General features: G+C 43.3%; 1 protein-coding gene across 3 annotated transcripts in view; it reads left to right on the forward strand.

Annotated features, from left to right (window-relative positions):
- Window positions 1-20,590, forward strand: part of SMARCC1 (SWI/SNF related, matrix associated, actin dependent regulator of chromatin subfamily c member 1) — a 557,827-nt gene that overhangs the window by 527,130 nt on the left and 10,107 nt on the right. For all 3 annotated transcript variants that reach the window (XM_029588188.1, XM_029588187.1, XM_029588189.1), the window contains one exon: window positions 19,001-19,180. In XM_029588188.1, coding sequence (XP_029444048.1) covers window positions 19,001-19,180 — 180 coding nt within the window. The remainder of the gene's footprint in view (window positions 1-19,000; window positions 19,181-20,590) is intronic.

Genomic DNA, 20,590 nt, shown 5'->3' on the forward strand with positions numbered 1-20,590 from the left:
AAATCTCTTCTGACCAAATCCAAGGCAACTGTAAGTATACTGTCCAGAGTTAAGGCAGTCTACTGTTGTGATAAAGTGCTGTGAATGCGAATAAAGATGAAATTGCCTTAGAAAGAGGCTGGAGTCAGTGTGGTTTTCTGCTCCAGCCTAGGTGATTCGCTCTGTCTATTTATTTAAAGTATTTATATTCCTCCAATATCATAAAATACTATGCTTAGCGGATTACATAAAATATAAAACTGTGTGTAATTAACAACCAGTGTAAAACACATAATAAACAATAGTCCATACATAATTTATAAATTGTGAATAGGTTTAGACATTTCCCTCATGTATTTGGGAAGGCCAAGGTAAATAACCAAGTTTTCAACTGCTTGCGAAAATTCCCCAAATCATCTACTGCTCTTAAAGAATCCAGTAGGGCCTTCCTCAAGGAAGGACTCTTGACCTGGAATACCCACTTAGGAGTTTCAACTAGTCAGAAAGACCTAGTGGTGTGGACCTCTAGTAAATGTATCCCAGAGCAGCGTAAGAGTCTTCTCGGGCTTCAGCAAATTTTTAAGATAAGAAGGCCCATCACATTTAACGTCAATACGTTGTTTGACAAGAAGCCAATGAAGGATGCATAGCAAAGATTTAAAGTCAATACGTTGTTTGACAAGAAGCCAATGAAGGATGCATAGCAAATGGGATACATGTTTCCACCGGTGCCGCCTCATGATCAACCAGGCAGCCAAATTCTGAAGCAGGGAGTCCTGAATACAGAGAATTGCAATAATCAATCACTGTGATTATAAAAGCTTAAACCAGAGAATGAAAATCACTGGGCTCTAAAATGCTTTTTAAGTAACTTAAAATAACCTGCTCTTAGTATCTGGCAGATGTGGCATTTAAACGATAATCTGGTATCAGAAGTAATGCCCAGATTCTGAACTGTTTCCTGAAAAGGAACACTGGCATAGAGTAATGAAAGAAAAGTGATATTTTGCTTAATCAAAAATTCTTTCTCTGGAGAAACATGGGGCTTCGGTTTTCCCAACATTAAGTCTTAAGTGATTCTGCATCATCCAATTACATGACAGAACAACAAACAATAGGCAGCCTTAGGGTATTCATTCCAAACAAGACCATTTTCTTGTTCTTTGAAACATGCTGGTTTTTAGATATCAGCTTCTCAAGTAAAGTAATACCTGCATGAAGAGGCCTTACTGTTTCAGGCCACTCAGTGGGTATGATTTGCCAGGCTTGGCACATAGTATGCCTGAACAGCACATTAGATTCATTATGTGAGGAGACAGCTAACAAAGGTGCTGGGATCCTTAATTACAGGTTTTGCATGCTAGATTTACTGTGTAACCACTGTCTGATCTTGTTGGATTGGAGGGATCCTAACCTCAGTACACTTTGAATTTGTGGCCTGGATAGTGATCTATTTTGATTAAATTGCACTGAAAGGAAGTACATTAGTAAATGGAAATGTGTTGGTGTTCCCCCACAGGTGTTTACATTGAGTGAGTTATGCTGATTAACTATTCAGTTTAATATGAAACTCCAAATTGTATTTTGTATTGGTGAAGATATTCATAAAGGAGTTTGCCTGGACATTTTTAGGAATCTGAGTACTGTTGGTCATTAAAGATTTGCGCACTCAAAAAATATTTTGGCTTGTCCATTCGTTTTTGCCACCTTCTTTACAACTTTTTTAATGGTCAGTGTCAACTGCTTAAAAATAAATAAATAAATAAAAATAAATTAGGTTTTCTTAGCATCAAGTCAGATGAATCCACAAGTGGGTTATGCACCTCTACCAGCAGATGGAGATGGAGCAAACTGACATCACCATGTCCATCTGCTGGTAGAGAAGTATATCCAACTTGTTCTGGATTCATCTGACTGTCCTAAAGAAAAGGAAATTATCAGGTAAGTAGTCATTTCTCATTTGTATGCATAAGTTCAACTTTTGTCAACAAAGCCCAATTTCCAGTAGTCTGGGTAAATCACTAAATGCACATTTAAGTAGGCCTGCACAGATTTATGCTTGTATCTTATAAACTATGTGGCAGGAGGTGCACAGTTTATAAAGCACTGCATAATTCTGTCCCGAAAATATATGCATATGTTTCAGTATGCATGAATGTTTGAATGCAGGAAAACATAATTTCTCAACCCATTGTATAATATTACAAGCATATATTGTACAAAAGTAAAATATGTGCATGTTTTAATAGTCATACGTAGAGACATGCACATATTCTGCTTCTGAAAATACTTGTGCGCATACTTGCATTCACCAATTCGCTGACACCTTAACCAGTTCACCCAGATCCTCCAGCACTTCACCCTGCCCCACTATCACTTTACCTAGACCTCACAACCAAAAATTGCAGATAAGACAACTGCAGTTTTACCTCTGTGACTTCGTGAACAGGTATAAAAGCATATAGCAAGTTTGGTAATATATGTGCACATTCTATTACAAAATAGCAACTTGTGTGCATACTTCCGAATCCCACCCCGGAATGCACCTAAATCACCCCCTTTTTTCCCATTAACATTTATGTGCGACCCTGCAAATACACATGTACTTGGAATGTTTTGAAAATAACATATACCCATGTATACTCACATGCATATATGCCAGTTTTACACACTAAAACTTTCTGAAAATTAACCCTATAAAATTACATTTTATGCACCTAAAAAATTTCCGCACATAAACTACTGAAACAAATGAAAATGAATGCACATGCCTAATAATCGTGCATAGGATATGAGAGAGGAAATGGGCTCTCTGGAGTGCATGGTTTCCAGTTGATGTTAGGCTTCTGGAAGCTATAGTTGTACAGGGTGGCCCATGGAAAAGTAGCCCACCTCCAATACCAGAGCATTGGAGACAGGCTTCTTTTCCATGGGCCACCCTGTATTTCAGAAAGGATGCATGCACAAAAAAGAGAGGAGTTTGTAAATGTCTTTTATTTATTTATTTATTTAAAAGTATTTATATACCGCTTTTTAAAATAAAATTTTATCAAAACGGTTTACAATATGTTAAAATAAAGTAAAAATAAAATATAACTAAAATAAACTTAAAATACATAAATTTAACTAAATAGCTAGATAAATGTTAGCTAAAACAAATTATTAAATAACAAAATAATAATAATGGTAACATGCCGTGGGTAAAGAGTAGGGAGGGTAAAAGGGATGGAGGGGGGGAGGAGGGGGGGGGGGGTAGCAACTTATCGAATTGTAATGTCCTAGAAAGAACATGGATGGGATAATAGAAGAGAGACGATAATGTAATATGTATCTGATGAGAGAAATTTAGGGGATGGAGTTTCATTTTTGATCGGGGAGATGTTTAGTGGGAATGTTAAATGCTTGTTGAAAAAAGAATGTTTTTAAAGCCTTTTTGAAATGATGAGGATTTGATATTAAACGGAGTGGGTTGGGTAAAGAGTTCCAGAGAGATGGTCCTGCAACAGAAAAAGCTCTTTTCCTGGTGATATCTAATCTGGCCTGTCGTGGTGATGGAATGTCTAAGAGATTTTGAGTAAGTGATCTTAAGTGTCGGGTGGGTTTGTAAATGCGGAGTAAGGTGCAAAGCCAAGTGGATGTAGAGTTGTAAATTAAACTATGAATGATTGAGATTACTTTGTATTTTATCCTGTATTTTATGGGTAACCAGTGAAGGGAATGTAAGATAGGTGTAATGTGATTGCGAATGGAGGTACCGGATAATAAGCGAGCTGCACTATTTTGAACTAATTGTAGCGGGTGAATTGATGAGTCAGACCTAGATATAGAGCGTTACAATAGTCTAGACCAGAAAATATAAGAGATTGTAGAACAGTCCTGAAATCACGATAGAAAAGAAGAGGACGAAGACGTTTCAGAAGCTGTAATTTGTAGAATGATTTCTTTGTTAGGGAGGAAATTTGTTGTTTCATTGATAAGTCTGTATTTATGGTTACACCTAGATTTATGGCATGGCAGTTAATTGGGATGGTTGAGCCATTGAAAGTGAAATGAGATGGTGGGCCTATAGAGGAATCTGTAATGGATGTTAAATGGACTAATTCAGTTTTTGATGGATTTAATTTTAAACGATTATGAGATAGCCAAGAGTTAATGGTGGAAAGATAGAGTGAAACTAAAGATAGAGTATCGGACCAGGAAGTTTTGTAGGGGACCAGAAATTGAATGTCGTCTGCATAAATTTTGAATTGTAGGTTGAGTGATGATAAAATATGACAAAGCGGAAGGAGATATATATTAAATAATGAGATCACGTGACGTCGTGAAGGCAAGCGGATGTAGCTGGCCTTCGGGAGCTTCCCAGTATCCTGCTTCCAACCCCATCCGCAGCCTTAATCCGGCCCCACCTACGGCTTTTATCCGGGACCGAAGAGTGCTTACCCCGGAGGTTCCAAATTGCTAAAGATGTCGACGCGCACCGCTAGAAAAGAAAAGGAAACAGTGAAAGACCGTTTGCGGCCTACTGACGGCGCGCTGGAGGAGGACGGGGGGACGACGGAATCACAGGTGCCGGCAAACTGGGCAGAGGTGCAAGCGGCCGTAGTGTCAGCGTTACAGCCAGAATTTCTTAAGCTCTCCGCTCAGCTGGCAGATCTTTCTTCCTCCGTGGCGGGATACGAGCTCCGTTTCAAAGAAGTCGAGCAACGGGTGTCTGATGTAGAAGATGGCCTCGGCGCCACGAGGTCTGCTGTGGATAAGATGAAGGAGGAGCTGGCGCAGCACATGGAACGGCTAGAAGACCTTGAAAATAGGTCTCGCCGCTCGAACCTGCGGTTCATTGGCCTGCCGGAGTCAATAGAAGATAAAGACTTGCCGAGATTTTTGGAGCGCTGGCTCACGAAAGAACTATCCTTGAGTCAGGTAGGGGGGCCCTTACGCATCGAGAGGGCTCACCGCTTAGGGCTGAAACGGGCGCCATCCGAAAAACCGCGCGTTGTCATCGCAAAAATTTTAAATTTTATGCATAAGGCTGAAATTTTACAAGAGTTGCGACGCGGGACGACCTTGCGATTTGAAGATCAGAAAATATTAGTCTTTCAGGACTTTTCATTGGCATTGTCGACGCGTCGCCGAGCTTTGGCGCCCCTCTGCACACAGCTCCATAATTTAGGCCAAAGGGCTGTTATAGTTTACCCGGCAAAAGTTCGAGTGGCGGCTCCGGCTGGCCCGAAATGGTTCACCGACGTGGGGGAACTGCGAGACTACATTTCCAAACTACGGCCGCTGCCTGGCGGCGCCCCTGTCTCTCCCAAGTGAAGGACATTACTGTCTTGAGGCTCACATTACCTTTCCGGTCCCGGAGCTGACAGTAGCAGTGCAGCCATGGCAGAGCAGGGTTTGTTTCTTGCCGTTCAGGGGCTTGATGAGCCCACTTTTAGGGCAAACATTATGTTCTGTATACCAGTCACCGGCTGGGTTGTTAGGGGGCGACTGGCTTTGTTTTTTTCTATTCCAGTTCACGGTTTTGCAAGTTTAACCAGGAGCCCCGGATGAGGGGTCTGATTGTTCAGTCTCTGTTCAGTTTTCATCGTGGATTCAGCCCATCTTCGGCGCCTCACGCTTCTTTGGGGTTATCTGAGAACAATACTTTCGTGGTTTACTATTTTTTGCTATGCAGGGTGATGAATCCCCATATCTTCACTCTGGAGGTTGTAACTTTGGTTTCAAGATATCACCCTCTATGTGGTTCTATACCCCCCGTAGTTGGGGCTTATTTGACTTCTTTTATTTCTCTTCTTAGGGCGAACCACGTCAATTTCAATATGGCACTCTGTTGTTGGGAGTCTGTACTTTTCCTCCTAAGTGGCTGTATGCATAAATCTTACTTGGTTTTTTTTGGTCTCTCTTTCTCCTTTACCAGGGGCCATTATTTCAATGATTCTGTATTGCAGTTTTTTTTTTGGGATGGATGTATAATTACATGTGGTTAAATGCATCTGCCTAGGTAATGACGTGTTTTGTTTTTTTTTTTCTCTTTTCCTTTCCTTCTTTGTTCCTCAAAGGGGGGGAGGGTTACGTTGGATCTTAGATCATTGATTGGCGGGGGGGGGGGGGATTGGGGGGAGGGCTGGGAGTTCTGGCGTTAAACGTGATCCGCTGGGAGGGGTTTTCTGTATGTTTCGTTCTCAGGGGGGGAGGGGTGGACGGGAACAAAGAGGGATGGGGGGACAGGGTGGGGGGTGGGGGTCTGGGGGAGGGGGGATAGTGGGTTTAGTGATACTTGGCTTCTGGTTGTGGGTAGGCGTGGGGGGGAGGAGATCTGAAATTCTATATCCACGAGTGGGTGGCCAATTTTGGTGGTGGAGCTGGTTTAAGCTGGGACGGCCGGCTCCACAGTCTCTAATGCTAGATAAAGTGTTTCCTCTGTTCTTTATCCCGGAGAATGGGTAATCAGGGACCCAAAATAATTTCCTGGAATATCTGTGGTATACATTCTCCAATCAAGAGGTCCAAAATCTTACAGGCATTAAGGCGTAAATCTGCCGATCTTGTATTTCTTCAGGAAACACATTTAACAGATGGGGAACATGCCAAACTACGGCAAGGTTGGGTGGGAGAGGTGCACTTTGCCTCTGCTAGTTCCCGATCGGCGGGGGTGGCCATTTTGATCCGGAAAAACATCCCCATGCAGGTATCTAATGTGATTAAAGACCCTAATGGGAGGTATCTCATTCTAGAGGCGACTTTCTACCAAACTCCTACAGTGTTTTGCTGTGTCTATGCCCCCAATTCGCAGCAAACGGCCTTTTACCATACATTGCGCACAGTGCTTCTTCCATATGTTGATAGGAATTTGGTGGTGGGGGGGGATTTTAATGCCTTGGGAGATCCGGCTTGGGATCGGATCTCATCGGGACCGCAGTCCGGAACCCCCAGCAAAGATCTCAAGATGTTGGAAAGTTCCTTACACTTGGTGGACACGTGGAGGACACTACACCCTTTTGAAAAGGAATTTTCTCACATTGCACGCGCCCATGCGACGCAATCACGTATTGATTACTTTTTTGTTAGTGTCTCATATTTTTCTCGGATTGCAGCGGCAGAGATTGGTGATGTTTTGATCTCTGATCATGCTCCGATTTGGTTGGAGTTGAGGGCTAACCCACTTACTCCACAGGTGAGACACTGGAGGTACCCATATTTTTTAGCAGAGGACACTGCCTTCCAAACATATCTTCGGGGCAGGTGGGAGGATTATGCCACTCTTAATGCGCAACATGTTGGCGACCCTGTATTATTCTGGAATGCTGCCAAAACGGTCCTCAGAGGGGATGTCATCTCTTATGTGGCGCACTGGCGGAAGTCCCTAGATAGCCGCTTAGTCACGCTTACGGCCCAACTTCAAAAGGTTAAACGAGTTTGGATAGCTAACCCCACAACGCAACAGCGAGACCTGTTTGTTTCTCTACAGGCCACCATTAATTCGTTGTTGCACCAGAGGGCCACTAAGAGTGTTCTCTACTACCGCTTTAAACTTTATCAATACGGGAACAAGTCAGGCAGATTACTTGCAAATCTGGTAAAGTCGGTGGGGAAGTCGCGACATATCCCGGCCCTCAGGAAAGCGGGAGGTCAGATAGTTAACAACACTCCAGATATTCTCGCCATATTTCAAGACTATTTTGCCACCCTCTATAAGGCTGGAGGTTGGAATAGTGACAAATGGGTTGATTTTTTATCCGAAATAGAACTTCCCTCAATTACTTTAGCTCAGCAGAGATGGCTAAATGAGCCGATTCGGCACAGTGAGGTCCAGGCAGCTATTCAGACTGCCAAAAAACTAAAAGCACCAGGACCCGATGGCTTCACTTCAGAGTTTTATGTCTGTTTGTTCGATCCACTAACGAAGCTACTTCCAGGGGTGTTTACTAAATTGATTGAGGACGGTTCATTTCCCATTCATGGTAACTTGGCTCATGTGACCTTAATTCCCAAACCGGGGAAAGATGTATTGGAGCCGGCGAGCTATAGACCTATTTCCCTTTTAAATGTCGATAGTAAACTGCTCGCAAAAATATTGGCGGATCGCCTGGGAACTTTGCTGCCCATGTTGATTAAGCCCAATCAGGTGGGCTTTGTTAAGCGGCGTCATGCCCTGAGCAATATTAGATGGGTGACAGCGGCTATGGCGTTATGCAGGCGGACAGATCTCCCCTTTTTAGTGGTGAGCCTGGACGCCGAAAAAGCCTTTGATAGGGTTGAGTGGGGGTTTTTGTTTCAGGTGTTGGCGGATATGGGCTTTCAGGGTTTTTTTCTCCAGGCTATCCAACTGCTTTACAATAACCCCCAAGCGCAGATCACTGTGAATGGGATGTTTTCGACCCCCTTCCCAATCGGGCGGGGCACGAGGCAGGGATGTCCACTGTCCCCTCTTTTATTCTTGCTTACTCTGGAACCTCTTCTGTTGGCGTTGCAAACCACTCCCACCATCCGAGGTGTACAGTTCCACTATCATCAGAAGAAGGAGATCTACAAATACGCAGCTTTTGCGGATGATGTTTTAGTTTTTCTTACTTCTCCCGAGCGCTCTCTTCCAGTTTTATTGGACCTATTTCACGGTTTCGGGGAATTCTCCGGGTTGAGTATAAATTGGGATAAGTCGGAGGCCCTGGGATTTCCCGCCACGCTGATTGAGAATTGGGAGGGGGCGTTCCCCCTACATTCGGCCGGGGATTCGTTCCGCTATTTAGGGATTCTTCTCTCTACCGATTTATCCACTCTTTACTCCCTGAATATTACTCGTTTACTGAATGTGACACGGGAAAAATTGACTATATGGCGTGATTTTCCCCTTTCTTTGGGAGGGCGCATTAATTTATTTAAATTAATCATTCTGCCTAAGTGGCTTTATGTCCTTCAAAACTTTCCTTTTTTGCTCACCCGCAAGGATTTGGGGACATTTGATACGTTGCTCCGCGCATTTTTGTGGAAGGGAAAGAAAGCCCGCATCCCGTTGAGATGGCTGAAGCTGAAGTGGGGATTGGGGGGGATGGGTGTCCCTGACTTACTTCGATATTCAGTAGCAGCAAATCTTCGAGTTGTTCGGGATTGGATTTTGGGGACCTCCACCTCCATAGTTTTGGTGGCGGACCAAACCTTGGTAGCGCCCCTAGATCTCCATTTTGTGCTCATGTGCCCTAAACGGCAATTGGCGCGTACAATTAGGCAAGACCCGCTTATAGCTCCCTTGCGTTATGCCTGGCACATAGTAACCAAGCAGCTGGGAATTCCTGCTTACTGTGCCTATTTAGCACCTATCATGGGCAATCCTGATTTTCTGCCGGGGTCGCAAAGCCTAGGGTTTCGACAATGGGAAGTAGCTGGCGTAACGTTAATGGGACACGTGGTGGAGGATACGGGGGAGCCCTTTTCTTTTGTGGTTTTTCAGGAACAGTATAGGCTTTCGGGCACCCACTTGTTTGGGTTCCTGCAGGTTCGTCACTATTGGCGGGCGATCCCGGACACATACAAGTCCTTGCCACATTTTCACACTATTGCACAGTTTTTTAAGTTGCGTAACACTCATGGACCCTCTTTATCACAATTTTATCAGGGCCTTCTCAAGGGCTTAGAGGGGGAGGCTCAAGCAGTTGCGGTGGGACGGTGGAATCGAGAAGGTATTTTGCAGGTCCCTCTGGGGGTTTTTAAGTCTAGTATGCGCACTCTAACGCGAGCTACGAGTAACATGTACTATCGAGAAATGCAGCTGAAGTTGCTGTATAGGGCTTATATTACCCCGCAGGTGGCTCATCATGCCGGTTTAGTTCCCACGGCAGCCTGCCCCAGATGTCACTGTGCGCAAGGTACGCTAACCCACGCTTTTTGGGAGTGCCCGGTGATTCAGCGATTTTGGGGGAAAATAGTGGGCTACTTACAACAGATACTGGGAGTTAATTTGTCTCTTTCACCCTACATGATACTGTTTGATTGTATCCCTTGCCCACCTATTAGAAGTCCAGGTCGTCGATGGTTTCTGCGGAAGGCTTTCGCTGTGGGGAAAAAGATGATCTTAACTGCCTGGAAGGACAGAGAGGGACCCTCCTTTTGGTCGTGGAGGTCTCACCTCCACCGTATGATGCAGATGGAATCTATGGGTTCTAAGGTCGCTCCTCCAAAGCAGCAGAAGTTTCTTCAGATTTGGCATGATTACATCCAAGCTTTACCTCATCGAGCACGCAGCCTGATTCTTAATTGCTGACCTAACTTTGAAGTTTCTAGACTACCGACTCGTGGATTTTTCAGACTTTATTTCGACGTGATGGACGTTTTGCTCAGACAACAGGGGGGGAGGGGGGGATGATTATTGGCATTGCTGTTTCTTGCGTAACTTGGGGGGACATTGTAGAGTAAGATGTCCCTCCATTTAATCTTTCAAAGCCTGTTTGTGGCACCATCATATTTTACAATGAGCGGGGGAAGGGGGGTGGCGGGGGGGATATAACCAATAAATGTAATTGAGTATCCAATATTATTTCATATGTTGGTTCAGGGGGCGCATTTGTTGGTGTACCCCTGTACATTTCATTGTTTGCTTGGTCTAACTCAATAAAAATTGTTTATCATAAATAATATGGGAGATAATGAAGATCCTTGGGGAACGCCGGATGGGATTGTGTAGGGGGTAGAAGATTGATGGTTAATATTAACTTGCTGAGGACGATCTGTGAGAAAAGATGAAAACCAACTTAATACTGTTCCAGTGATGCCTATTGCTTGTAGGCCTGAGATGAGAATTTGGTGATCGACCGTATCAAATGCTGCTGAGATATCTAAAAATACTATAATGTAATCTGTATATGAATCAAATGCCCGGAATAATGTGTCAAAGGTAGATAGGAGAAGTGTTTCTGTAGAGTGTCCCTTTCTGAAGCCGTGCTGGTTAATGTCATTCATCAGACTCCAAAAAGATGTTGGCGATAGGAAAGAATTCATCTTTTTCTTCTGCTGGTATTTTATCAGAGCAGTATTGATTTGGCACAGCATTCTTTTCTTATCCTGCAGCACCAGTCCAGACTTGGGTTATTTCCTCCTACCAACAGATGGAGTCAGAGGGCACAGCTTTGCCTGTGATGACATTATAGAGTACCAACAGCAGCGCAGCCAAAATAAAGCCAGTATTCTCTTGTCTCTAGCAGATGATAGTGTTATGTTTGCAGAGTTGCGGAACAGGCCGTGAGTCGGCTCACTCACCCCAACGCCAGCCTCCCTGAAGCGTGGCAGGAAGCCGCTGACATGCGGCCAGACACCGCTGCTCCTGCCGCCTTCTAATGCACCCCTGGGCACGCAAGTGCCGAACTCAGGCATGTTTAAAGGGCCCGCGATGGGAAAAGATCTGTGTTACCCTCAAATGACATCACACGCCTAGCCCTATAAAGGGCTCTCTGCCTCTTCCTCACTGCCTCAGCAATGGGTTGACTGCCTTCAAGGTGGTGTGAGTTGCTGCTTCGCTGTCTTGCTTTTTCAGCCTCAGCCTTGCCTTGTCTCCCTTGAATTGACCCATGATATCGACCATAGCCTGTGACCTGACCATACTTGTCTGCCACCTGCCTATGGTACCTCTCTTCGCTTTCATCAGAGACATTCACCTAAGACCTGATGGCCCCAGGAACCCAAAGCTCAACCCGTGGGGAAAGGGGCTGGTATAGGTGAAGCTCCAGTCAAGCCTCTGCATCATTTCTACCCATTGGTAATGACTGGGCCTTCCCAGTAGGTGGTGTCAACTTCACTCCAACACAAGGGTCCAGAACTCTGACAGTTTGCTGAGGCATGGGGCCTGGTGGCCCAAGCTTCACTCCAAGCAATTCTGGGCTTGGCACAGCACCTACAGGTGCAGCAACAGGTGTCACTGCAGCCCTGGAGATGTTATCTGTCACGGTGGACACCCTGAAATAAGAACCCACACTGAGACCAATGACTTTGTCTCCTCAAGTACCACTGGCCACCACCCAACCCTTATCTCAGTTACCGCCACCCCTACATATTATGGAGGATCCCAGACAATGCCGTGGCTTTATAAACCAATGCTGGATGCAATTCCAACTACAGGCCACAATGTTCCCTGATGACCACACCAAAATCACCTATGTTTTCTCTCTCTTGGGCAGCACCACTTTGGCGAAGGCTTCACCTGTTTAGGAGCTTGAGGATCTCATACTCCAGAACTTGGCAAGCTTTCTCCAGGAGTTCCACCTCATTTTTGACAAGCCAGGAAGGGACATCACCTGAGCCACCAACTTGCTACAGATCCAACAGGGCTCCGAGACCCTTTGAATACGCCATTAAGTTTAGAACACTCACCTCAGAACTGAACTGGAGTGAAGATAGCTTCATGGCCAACTTTCTACAAGGCCTAGCAGGCTGCATAAAAGAAGAGCTTGCATCCTGGGTACATTTTACTTCATTAGATGGCCAGGCGTATAGACTGCAGACTAGGAGAGGACACGTGAGCACATGCCTTGACACACCATCCCTTTGGCACCCCACTTCCGGCATCCTTCCTCTCCACCAGTGTCTCGATCCTCAGAGCTCAAAGCCCAGGACGAACCCATACAATTAGGTCATAGCTGGCTGACAGCCCAGGAAAAGGCACACTGTAGACAACAGGGCCTGTACATGTGGCCCACTTCACAGAGAAACCTAGAAATTTCCATGCCTAGGATTAACTGGAGAAATAACCCTAGGCTAGACTTACTCCGCTCACCATTCCTGGTTTCTGTAGCAGTTACTCAAGGTGAGACCCATTTCTTTTCTCAGATGTTCCTGGATTCCAGTGCAGGGGGAAATTTCATAGATCACGCCCTGGTGAAACACTACCACTTATTCTTTCTTGGAACAACCACTTATTGTTTCCTTCGTCTGTGGCAACCCCCTACTGGGCAAGATCACATAACGCACGGTTCCGCTCACCCTTCATACCAGCGTACTTCATTCTGAGTCAGTCATTCTTTACATCCTCTCTCCTGCGAGCAGACAATCCAATTGTCCTGTGTCTTTCTTGGCTGTAAAAACACCAACCCATTATTAATTGTCCACACTGGAACTAGCCCACTGTGTACTTTCCTGTTTTTGTCCTGTCTTGCCGCAGTCACTTCTCCGGCTCCCCTCACCATTGCCACAATATGCAGAATTTGGGGACCTGTTCTCCAAACAGCAAGCCAAGACATTGCTTTCTGACCACTCCTATAACTGTGGGATCGAGCTCCTTCCAGGCAAGAACCCAGGCAGAGTGTACCCGCCCTCAGGACTGGAAACCAAGGCCATGAGTGACTACATCCAAGAAGATCTTGCAAGGGGCTTTATTTGCCCATCTTCCTTACTCTGCTGGCGTGGGGTTCTTCTTCGTGGTGAAGAAAGATGGAACCCTGTGACCCTGTATTGACTTCAGAGGCCTGAACGCTATTCCTTGCCTTTGATATCCAAGCTGTTCGACCGACTACAGGGGGCTCGAGTCTTCACTAAGCTGGATCTCCAGGGTGCATACAGACTCATACAAATCAAGCAGGGAGATGAATGGAAAACTGCCTTTAATACAAGGGGTGATCACTGTGACATTTAGTCATGCCCTTTGGCTTGTATAATATCCCATGTCAAAAAACAAAAAACCCCACACATTTAAGAATTCGTAAACCTGCTGTTATTTATGAGACCTTCATACCAAATCAACCAAGTGAACCTTCATACCAAATGAAAGCCTTAGGCTTTCATTCCCTTCCTCTCTTTGGTGAAAAGAATAGTAGTCCAGAGTCTGTCTGACACTGCCATTGCAGTAGTGTATGGAAACAGGAAGGTCCCAAGGTCCAGGGGTGCCAATGAGATAAAACTTCTTTTTCAGTGGGTAGAATAGAATCTTGTTCAAATCTCTACGGCTCATTTTGCAGGACTGGCAAACTTGCAGGCAAATTTTCTCAGAAACATGCTGGATCTGAGAGAATGGGAGCTCATAAGAACATAAGAAATTGCCATGCTGGGTCAGACCAAGGGTCCATCAAGCCCAGCATCCCGTCTCCAACAGAGGCCAAAACCAGGCCACAAGAACCTGGCAATTACCCAAACACCAAGAAGATCCCATGCCACTGTTGCAACTAATAGCAGTGGCCATTCCCTAAGTAAAATTGATTAATAGCCATTAATGGACTTCTCCTCCAAGAACTTATCCAAACCTTTTTTGAACCCAGCTACACTAACTAGCTACACTAACTGCTCAGCCGACAGGCCTTTCAAAAGATCATTGGGGAGCTCCTCACATGGATTTTATGGGGACTCGCAAGGTTCTTTATTTCTTCATGCTGTGCAAGAAGTATATTTCTGAAAGAATAGGCACCTTATTGCAACCATAAGCTGGACAGAGATCTGTTGCACATATTCCCTTCCTGGCCTCTAGGGAAGACCTTGAGGAAAATGGAGAGCCACTGTTCTGTGGTTCCAGATCGGCCAACAACACCTAGATCTTGTGAGGCTACATTCAGTTCTCAATTCAGATTCCCAGAGACTTTTGAGGCCTTCTATGTCAGAGACCAATTCTAATGAAAAATTCAACTCAGTTTTATCATATTGTTTCATCCTTGATTGATCACAGTTGTGCAGCAAGGGATATTTTTACTCTGTAATTTCTGCACTGTTGAAGGCTCAAAAGGATTCCAGTTCATGGTTTTTCATCAGTTTTTGGTGTCTCGGATGTGTGCTGCAAGCAGTAGTCTGTTTCTCTGGGGCAGTCTGATAATCTAACATCTTGTTTATCCTACACAGGAATTTAGATAAAGTTCTGACCTTAAACTCTCTCTATGTTCAAATAGCAGCAATTTCCTGTTATAGAGGAAGAGTTCAGGGGATATGTTCTCTGTGAACCGATGTGAAGTTACTAAATAAATGTCGGTAAATAAATAAATAAATATCTGTTGCCTCCCATTTGGACACATTTTGTCCTCCCTTCAGACCTTTGGTTTCTCAGTGGATTTCTCAGTGGATTTTAAATTTATTTCTCAAAGTCTTAGCAGATTCACCATTCAAACTACTTAGACCCTTTAGAGAGAGGCATGGCTTTCTCTAAAAACAATCTTTTTGGTAGCCATTTGTTCAGCCAGATGTATTTCTAAACTACAGGATCTATCTTGCAAAGATCCTTTTGTGGTTTCTTATTTAGACTCTGTTTCTAATAGACCAGTCCCTTCCTTTTTGTCTAAACTGGTATTCTCTTTTTTCATTTACTTCAGTTTCCCTTAAAGATACCGGACATTAAAAGTCTACGCATAAGGATTTGTATTTTCCCCGTATTTTGTTTGTTGTTAGGTACTTCCTCACCATGATTAAAGAGGAACGTGCCTTGAAGCAGTTGCAAAGTTTGTTGAAGAGAACAATATACTTGATTTCCAACAGTGTGGATTTAGACCCTCTCATGTGAGAGAATCTTTATTTCCTTAGTGTACTGTCTGCTAAGAGAGTTTGACAGGGAGAGTTCTGCAATTTTAGTTTTCTTTGATATATTGGCAGCCTTCAATACTCTTAGCTGTCATATGGGGGGAGGGTCAGTTTTGAAATGGTTTGAATCCCATTGGACCATTCCCAACAGGAACTCTTGGTTCCTTCCTTTAAGGATGTCCACTTGCAGATGTTTTTAGCATTTTCCATTGCTGAACCACAGACCTGGAATTCATTTCTTTTGCTTTGAGGCAAAAATCAGATATATTGTTATTTTGGAAGAAATTAAAAACTGTTCTTTTATTCAGGAGTGTGACTTTTGATATGTTGACATGCTCATTATATTCTGATTTTAATATTTTATAATTTGTCTTCTATTGTTTGATGTTTTACTTTGCAGCTTTGAACAATGTGTCATTGCTTTAGCAAATTATAAATGTTAATAAATGAAATTAATTTTGCAATGTAAAATAAAAGGAAATGTTTGCCAACATGCTTCAGAATTTTAGAATTTTTGCTTTCAACAAGGATAGATTGGAGAGAGGCTGATTAGTTCATGAGCTCAGCAGAATCTAATGAAGGCTTCTTCAGAATATGTTTCTCTATAGCAGTTTTTAATGTGTTTGGTAAAACCCCTTCGGTGAAGAAGGCATTAATATCAGCAGTAGGACTGACAAACCTCTTATTCATAGATTGAAACAGCCAACTCGGACACAGGTTAAAGATATCATCTTAAGCAAACTCTAAAGATCCAGAATTTCTAATGAAGCCACATATTGAAAAGTATTCTGTCATGTCATGAGCATCTTGAGAATTATGTACTATTTATATATGATATGATATGACTGGACTCAAGTTCTAAATTAAATCTAATAATAAAAGGGAGTCATTTTGTCAGCAAAGAACTTCGAAAAGGTCTCAACATTTGGGATCTCTATATTATTCTTAACCCTAGGTTTAACTAAAAGCTCCTTCACCAAATAGTTCCCTGGGCTGCTTTAGGGAGGACCTCAATCTGATGAAAAAGCAGCTTTTATTTGCAAAGGCAGCCCTATAAAACTAAGAACATAAGAAATTGCCATGCTGGGTCAGACCAAGGGTCTATCAAGCCCAGCATCCTGTTTCCAATAGAGGCCAAACCAGGCCACAAGAACCTGGCAATTACCCAAACACTAAAAAGATCCCATGCTACTGATGCAATTAATAGCAGTGGCTATTCCCTAAGTAAACTTATTTTTATTTATTTATTGGTAGAGTTTTATATACCGCCGTTCGGTATTGCCATCACAACGGTTTACAATTCTAATATTTTGTTAACATGGTTAGCAATTTTTCATAGGAAGTACATTCTAATGCTAAATTTTCTTTAAAGAGTAAAAAAGGTCTAAATATAGAACAACAATTAGTCGGGAATAGTAGGAAATACAGTATAACATTCAATAGTCAAGGGTTGATTAATAGTAGTTAATGGACTTCTCCTCCAAGAATGTATCCAAACCTTTTTTGAATCCAACTACACTAACTGCACTAACCGCATCCTCTGGCAACAAATTCCAGAGCTTTATTGTGCTTCTTCACTACTCTCTATAAGTATTTATCAGAATTCCTAAATATTTGAAGCCAACATTTCTCTACTCTCCTTACACTATATTTAAGCTCATAACATTCATGACTAAACTGGGGGACAACAGGTTTATTCCTTAAGCAACAAGTTGCATCAAAGGAGCAATTTATCTAGTAAAGAAGAAAGAGATGAACAAAAACTGTCAAGTTAGACAAGTTAACTGGGTTTAAGGGTCTGTCTTCTATTTGTTCTTTCCATGTAGGTAAAAACAATGAGTACTAGACTTACAGGTAAGCTTATATTCTGAAGGTCTATTAGAATCAACTATAGTATTAGGAAGAGTTAAATCAAAATAAATGAAATGATCTAACCAAATGATTTTATTCACCCTCAGATTATTCACAAAATTTTAAGTAGCCTTCTGGAAAAGAACAAACAAATCCAGTGAATGGCCTGCTTTATGTGAAGAGAGAGATTAATTGTACTGTCTCCGAAGCAATCATCAGTGCCAAAAAGTCTGTGATGACACCTGAATGTGACTTTGAGAATAGAATTCAAGATCAAGAGAGAGGGGATCTAATTGTTGTTAAAGGGAGGGACACGGAGAGGCAGATGTCTGTCTTACTATTCCCCTGATCTGTTTCCCCTTATCTGTTTCCCCTTGCATTCCCTCTCTGTCCTCCCACCCTACATGACTTACACACATGCACCTGGCATCAACCCCTTCTCTTTACATTCACTGCCTGCTGTCTGCATCCCCCTTGCTCTCTCATATGCCCTCCCAACTGATCCCCTCTCGCACACACACACCCCCAGCATTTCATTTCACCCCATGATCCTTCATTCAGACCCTCCTAATCTCCCCAAAATGATCCTCCTTTGTTCTGTCTGCCAAATAATCACCCCTTCCCTCCTTGTTCCTGAATGACAGAGAAAAAAATATGGATTATGGAGCAGAGTAGCTCTTCTTTGCTCTGTTTATTCAAGGCTCACCTCCTCCCATCCTGTTCCCTGCATTCTGCCTGGAGGGGAAGGGCAAGGGCTTAATCAGAATGCAGAGGACAGTTCTCTGCTGAGTTGAGTTTCAGCATAGCTGAAAGGCAGAAAATCTTCAGCTGGACTGCTGCCCATACCTGGGAATACTTGAGTTCTGCTCACCCTGAGATTTCTCAAGATTAGCAGGTGGGGAGAGCGGGTAGGAGAACACTGTCTTTCTTCCCTCCCCCAACAAACAATCCTCATGCACAGGGCTGGTGCAAGGGTCTGTAGTGCTCTAGACAGACCAATGTAACACTACCTCCGCCCAACCCACCCTGAGTTGAGTGCTCCTCTTACAGTGGTAGATATATATATATAGAGAGAGAGAGAGAGAGTCATGTTCTCCCTGCTACAGTTCTCTCTCTCCCTCCCTCCCTTCCCCCCCCCCCTCCTGATTCATGCTCCGTGACTGCTCTCACATACCTCCATAGGAGGTCCTCGTGTACACTGGTGCCTGCCTAGTTCCTTGCAGCCTCTTCTTTACTTCTGGTGTATGCACTGAAATAGTCATTGTGCATGCCCAGAAGTTAACAGAGAGGAAACAGTGCAGAAATAGCAGCACTGCGCCACCTGGTGATTTTATGGAGACCTGGTATTTTGTCTAAATTTCAAGAATCTCCGGGCTAAATCCAGAGAGTTCCCATGGATGCTGCTGCCCCAGATTTTCGCCACCCTGGGCATAGGCCTGGTGTGCCTATTGACAAATCCAGGCCTGTACATTACCTGAATTACTTTTTAACTGCATAAGAAGAGAAGGCAACAAACATCTACAGCATGCACCATATTTGGGAGACTGGACTTTGTGCATAAAAACTTCATTACTATATTATTTAAATCATTTCTTGCACAGCTTACATGCTGTTTTCAGATAGCTGGAGTTGATCAGACTGCCAATTATAACAAAAGGCTTTTTATTTAATTAATATTTCTGATTCATCTCTGCAGGTCAAATCCAAGGTGCAAGTTCCATGATGTCTGGTCAACCCATGCCAGGCCGCATAATACCAAATATCTCACCCAATATGCACCCAGCTGGTGGTCCTCACCCCCCACCTGCTTCAAGCCTGCCACCATTGTCTGGAAATGTAGTTGGACCACGTGCACCTTTGGCACCAAACGGCATGTGTAAGTCTCTTTAGACAAAGCCCTCCTGGAGACAGTTGAATTTTTTCATTTTTGATATGTAAATAAGTAACATCCTTTTTAAAAATCATTTGTGACTGAAGAGTTAAGATTATGTGGGTACTTGTTCATTTTTGCATGTAACTCTAACTTTGGTTACCCACGGTAACAATTCAATTAAAGAGCCATTGTGAAACTTAAAATTTATCTTGGAAATTCATAGTATAGCAGAGTTAGTATTTAACAAAGAATTTCATGAATAGATGCTTCACATAGGCAGAGTCTGCTTCAGAATGATACCAAAACCATTCTAACAATATAGCTAAAAACACTGGGCTAGCCCAATAGTAGACCCCGATTTCTGTCTTGGACACAGCTCTTGCTCTTCAGTTCAGAAAAGCAGAGGATACAGCTGAAGTAGCATTCAGAGTCTAGAAGGAGTGGGATGGAAGCAGATTCCCCAGTTATTGCTCAACAGCAACACTTGCTAGTTGGCTTTATGGTACATTTCTGCTGTATTTATGAGCAAACCATGGTTTGAACATCCCAACCAGCACTGTTAATTCAATAATATTCTAAAAGGGAGCAGCCACAAATGAAGCCCATGATGTATCATTGTCAATGTCCCCCATCACTAATAGCATTGATTAGGGCTGGTGCAAGCTCTAAATGGGTTGGTAAACCAAAGTATAGGAGGTGGCTGCCTGGTCAAACGACAGTAATGCTTCAACAGTTGTTAGACTTTTCAGAATTCCTGCTTCATACTATGAAGAGAGTGTTGCATGCCTTCTGTCAGAGGCATTTGCTCTGCCTGATCTAGGATTGACAGTGAGGCATATAGAAGAAACGAACACACATTTTATATATCAGCTCTAAAGGATTACAGCCTCCAATCAGATTTGATTAACATGAATCCACAGATAACTGGTGCAGATACTGGAGTTGCAAATTCAAAGGATTGGTTGAACTTTTAAAAGAAAGAAGAGGTACATATTCAGACAGTCTGGCTAGCAAAGTTAGCCGGATAACCTTATCTAGCTAACTTACAATAGTGAAACCATACTATTGAATATAGCCGGCTAACCTAGTTAGCTGACTAACTATAGCTACCTAACTTTAGGACAGCTCTTTGGCCCAGTCAGAATTAGCCAGCTAAGTCATCCGGCTTACTTAGCCAGCTAGGTCAACTCTTGCCAATTACACCCTGGAACACCCCTATCTTAGCCGACAAAATTCCAGATGCCTAACTTATTAGGAGGCTAGAATTTAACCAGATATGTGCCCAAATATTCATTTAGCTGGGTAACTTCTGAGTTAGCTGGCTAAATGCTTTTGAATATGGACCTCAAAATGTTTAATGGCAAGACTGAAAAATAGACATGTTGCCTTGTTAAGACATTTCATTGTAGCCAG

This window comes from Rhinatrema bivittatum, chromosome 2, assembly GCF_901001135.1.
Source record: "Rhinatrema bivittatum chromosome 2, aRhiBiv1.1, whole genome shotgun sequence".
Taxonomy (NCBI): Eukaryota; Metazoa; Chordata; class Amphibia; order Gymnophiona; family Rhinatrematidae; genus Rhinatrema; species Rhinatrema bivittatum.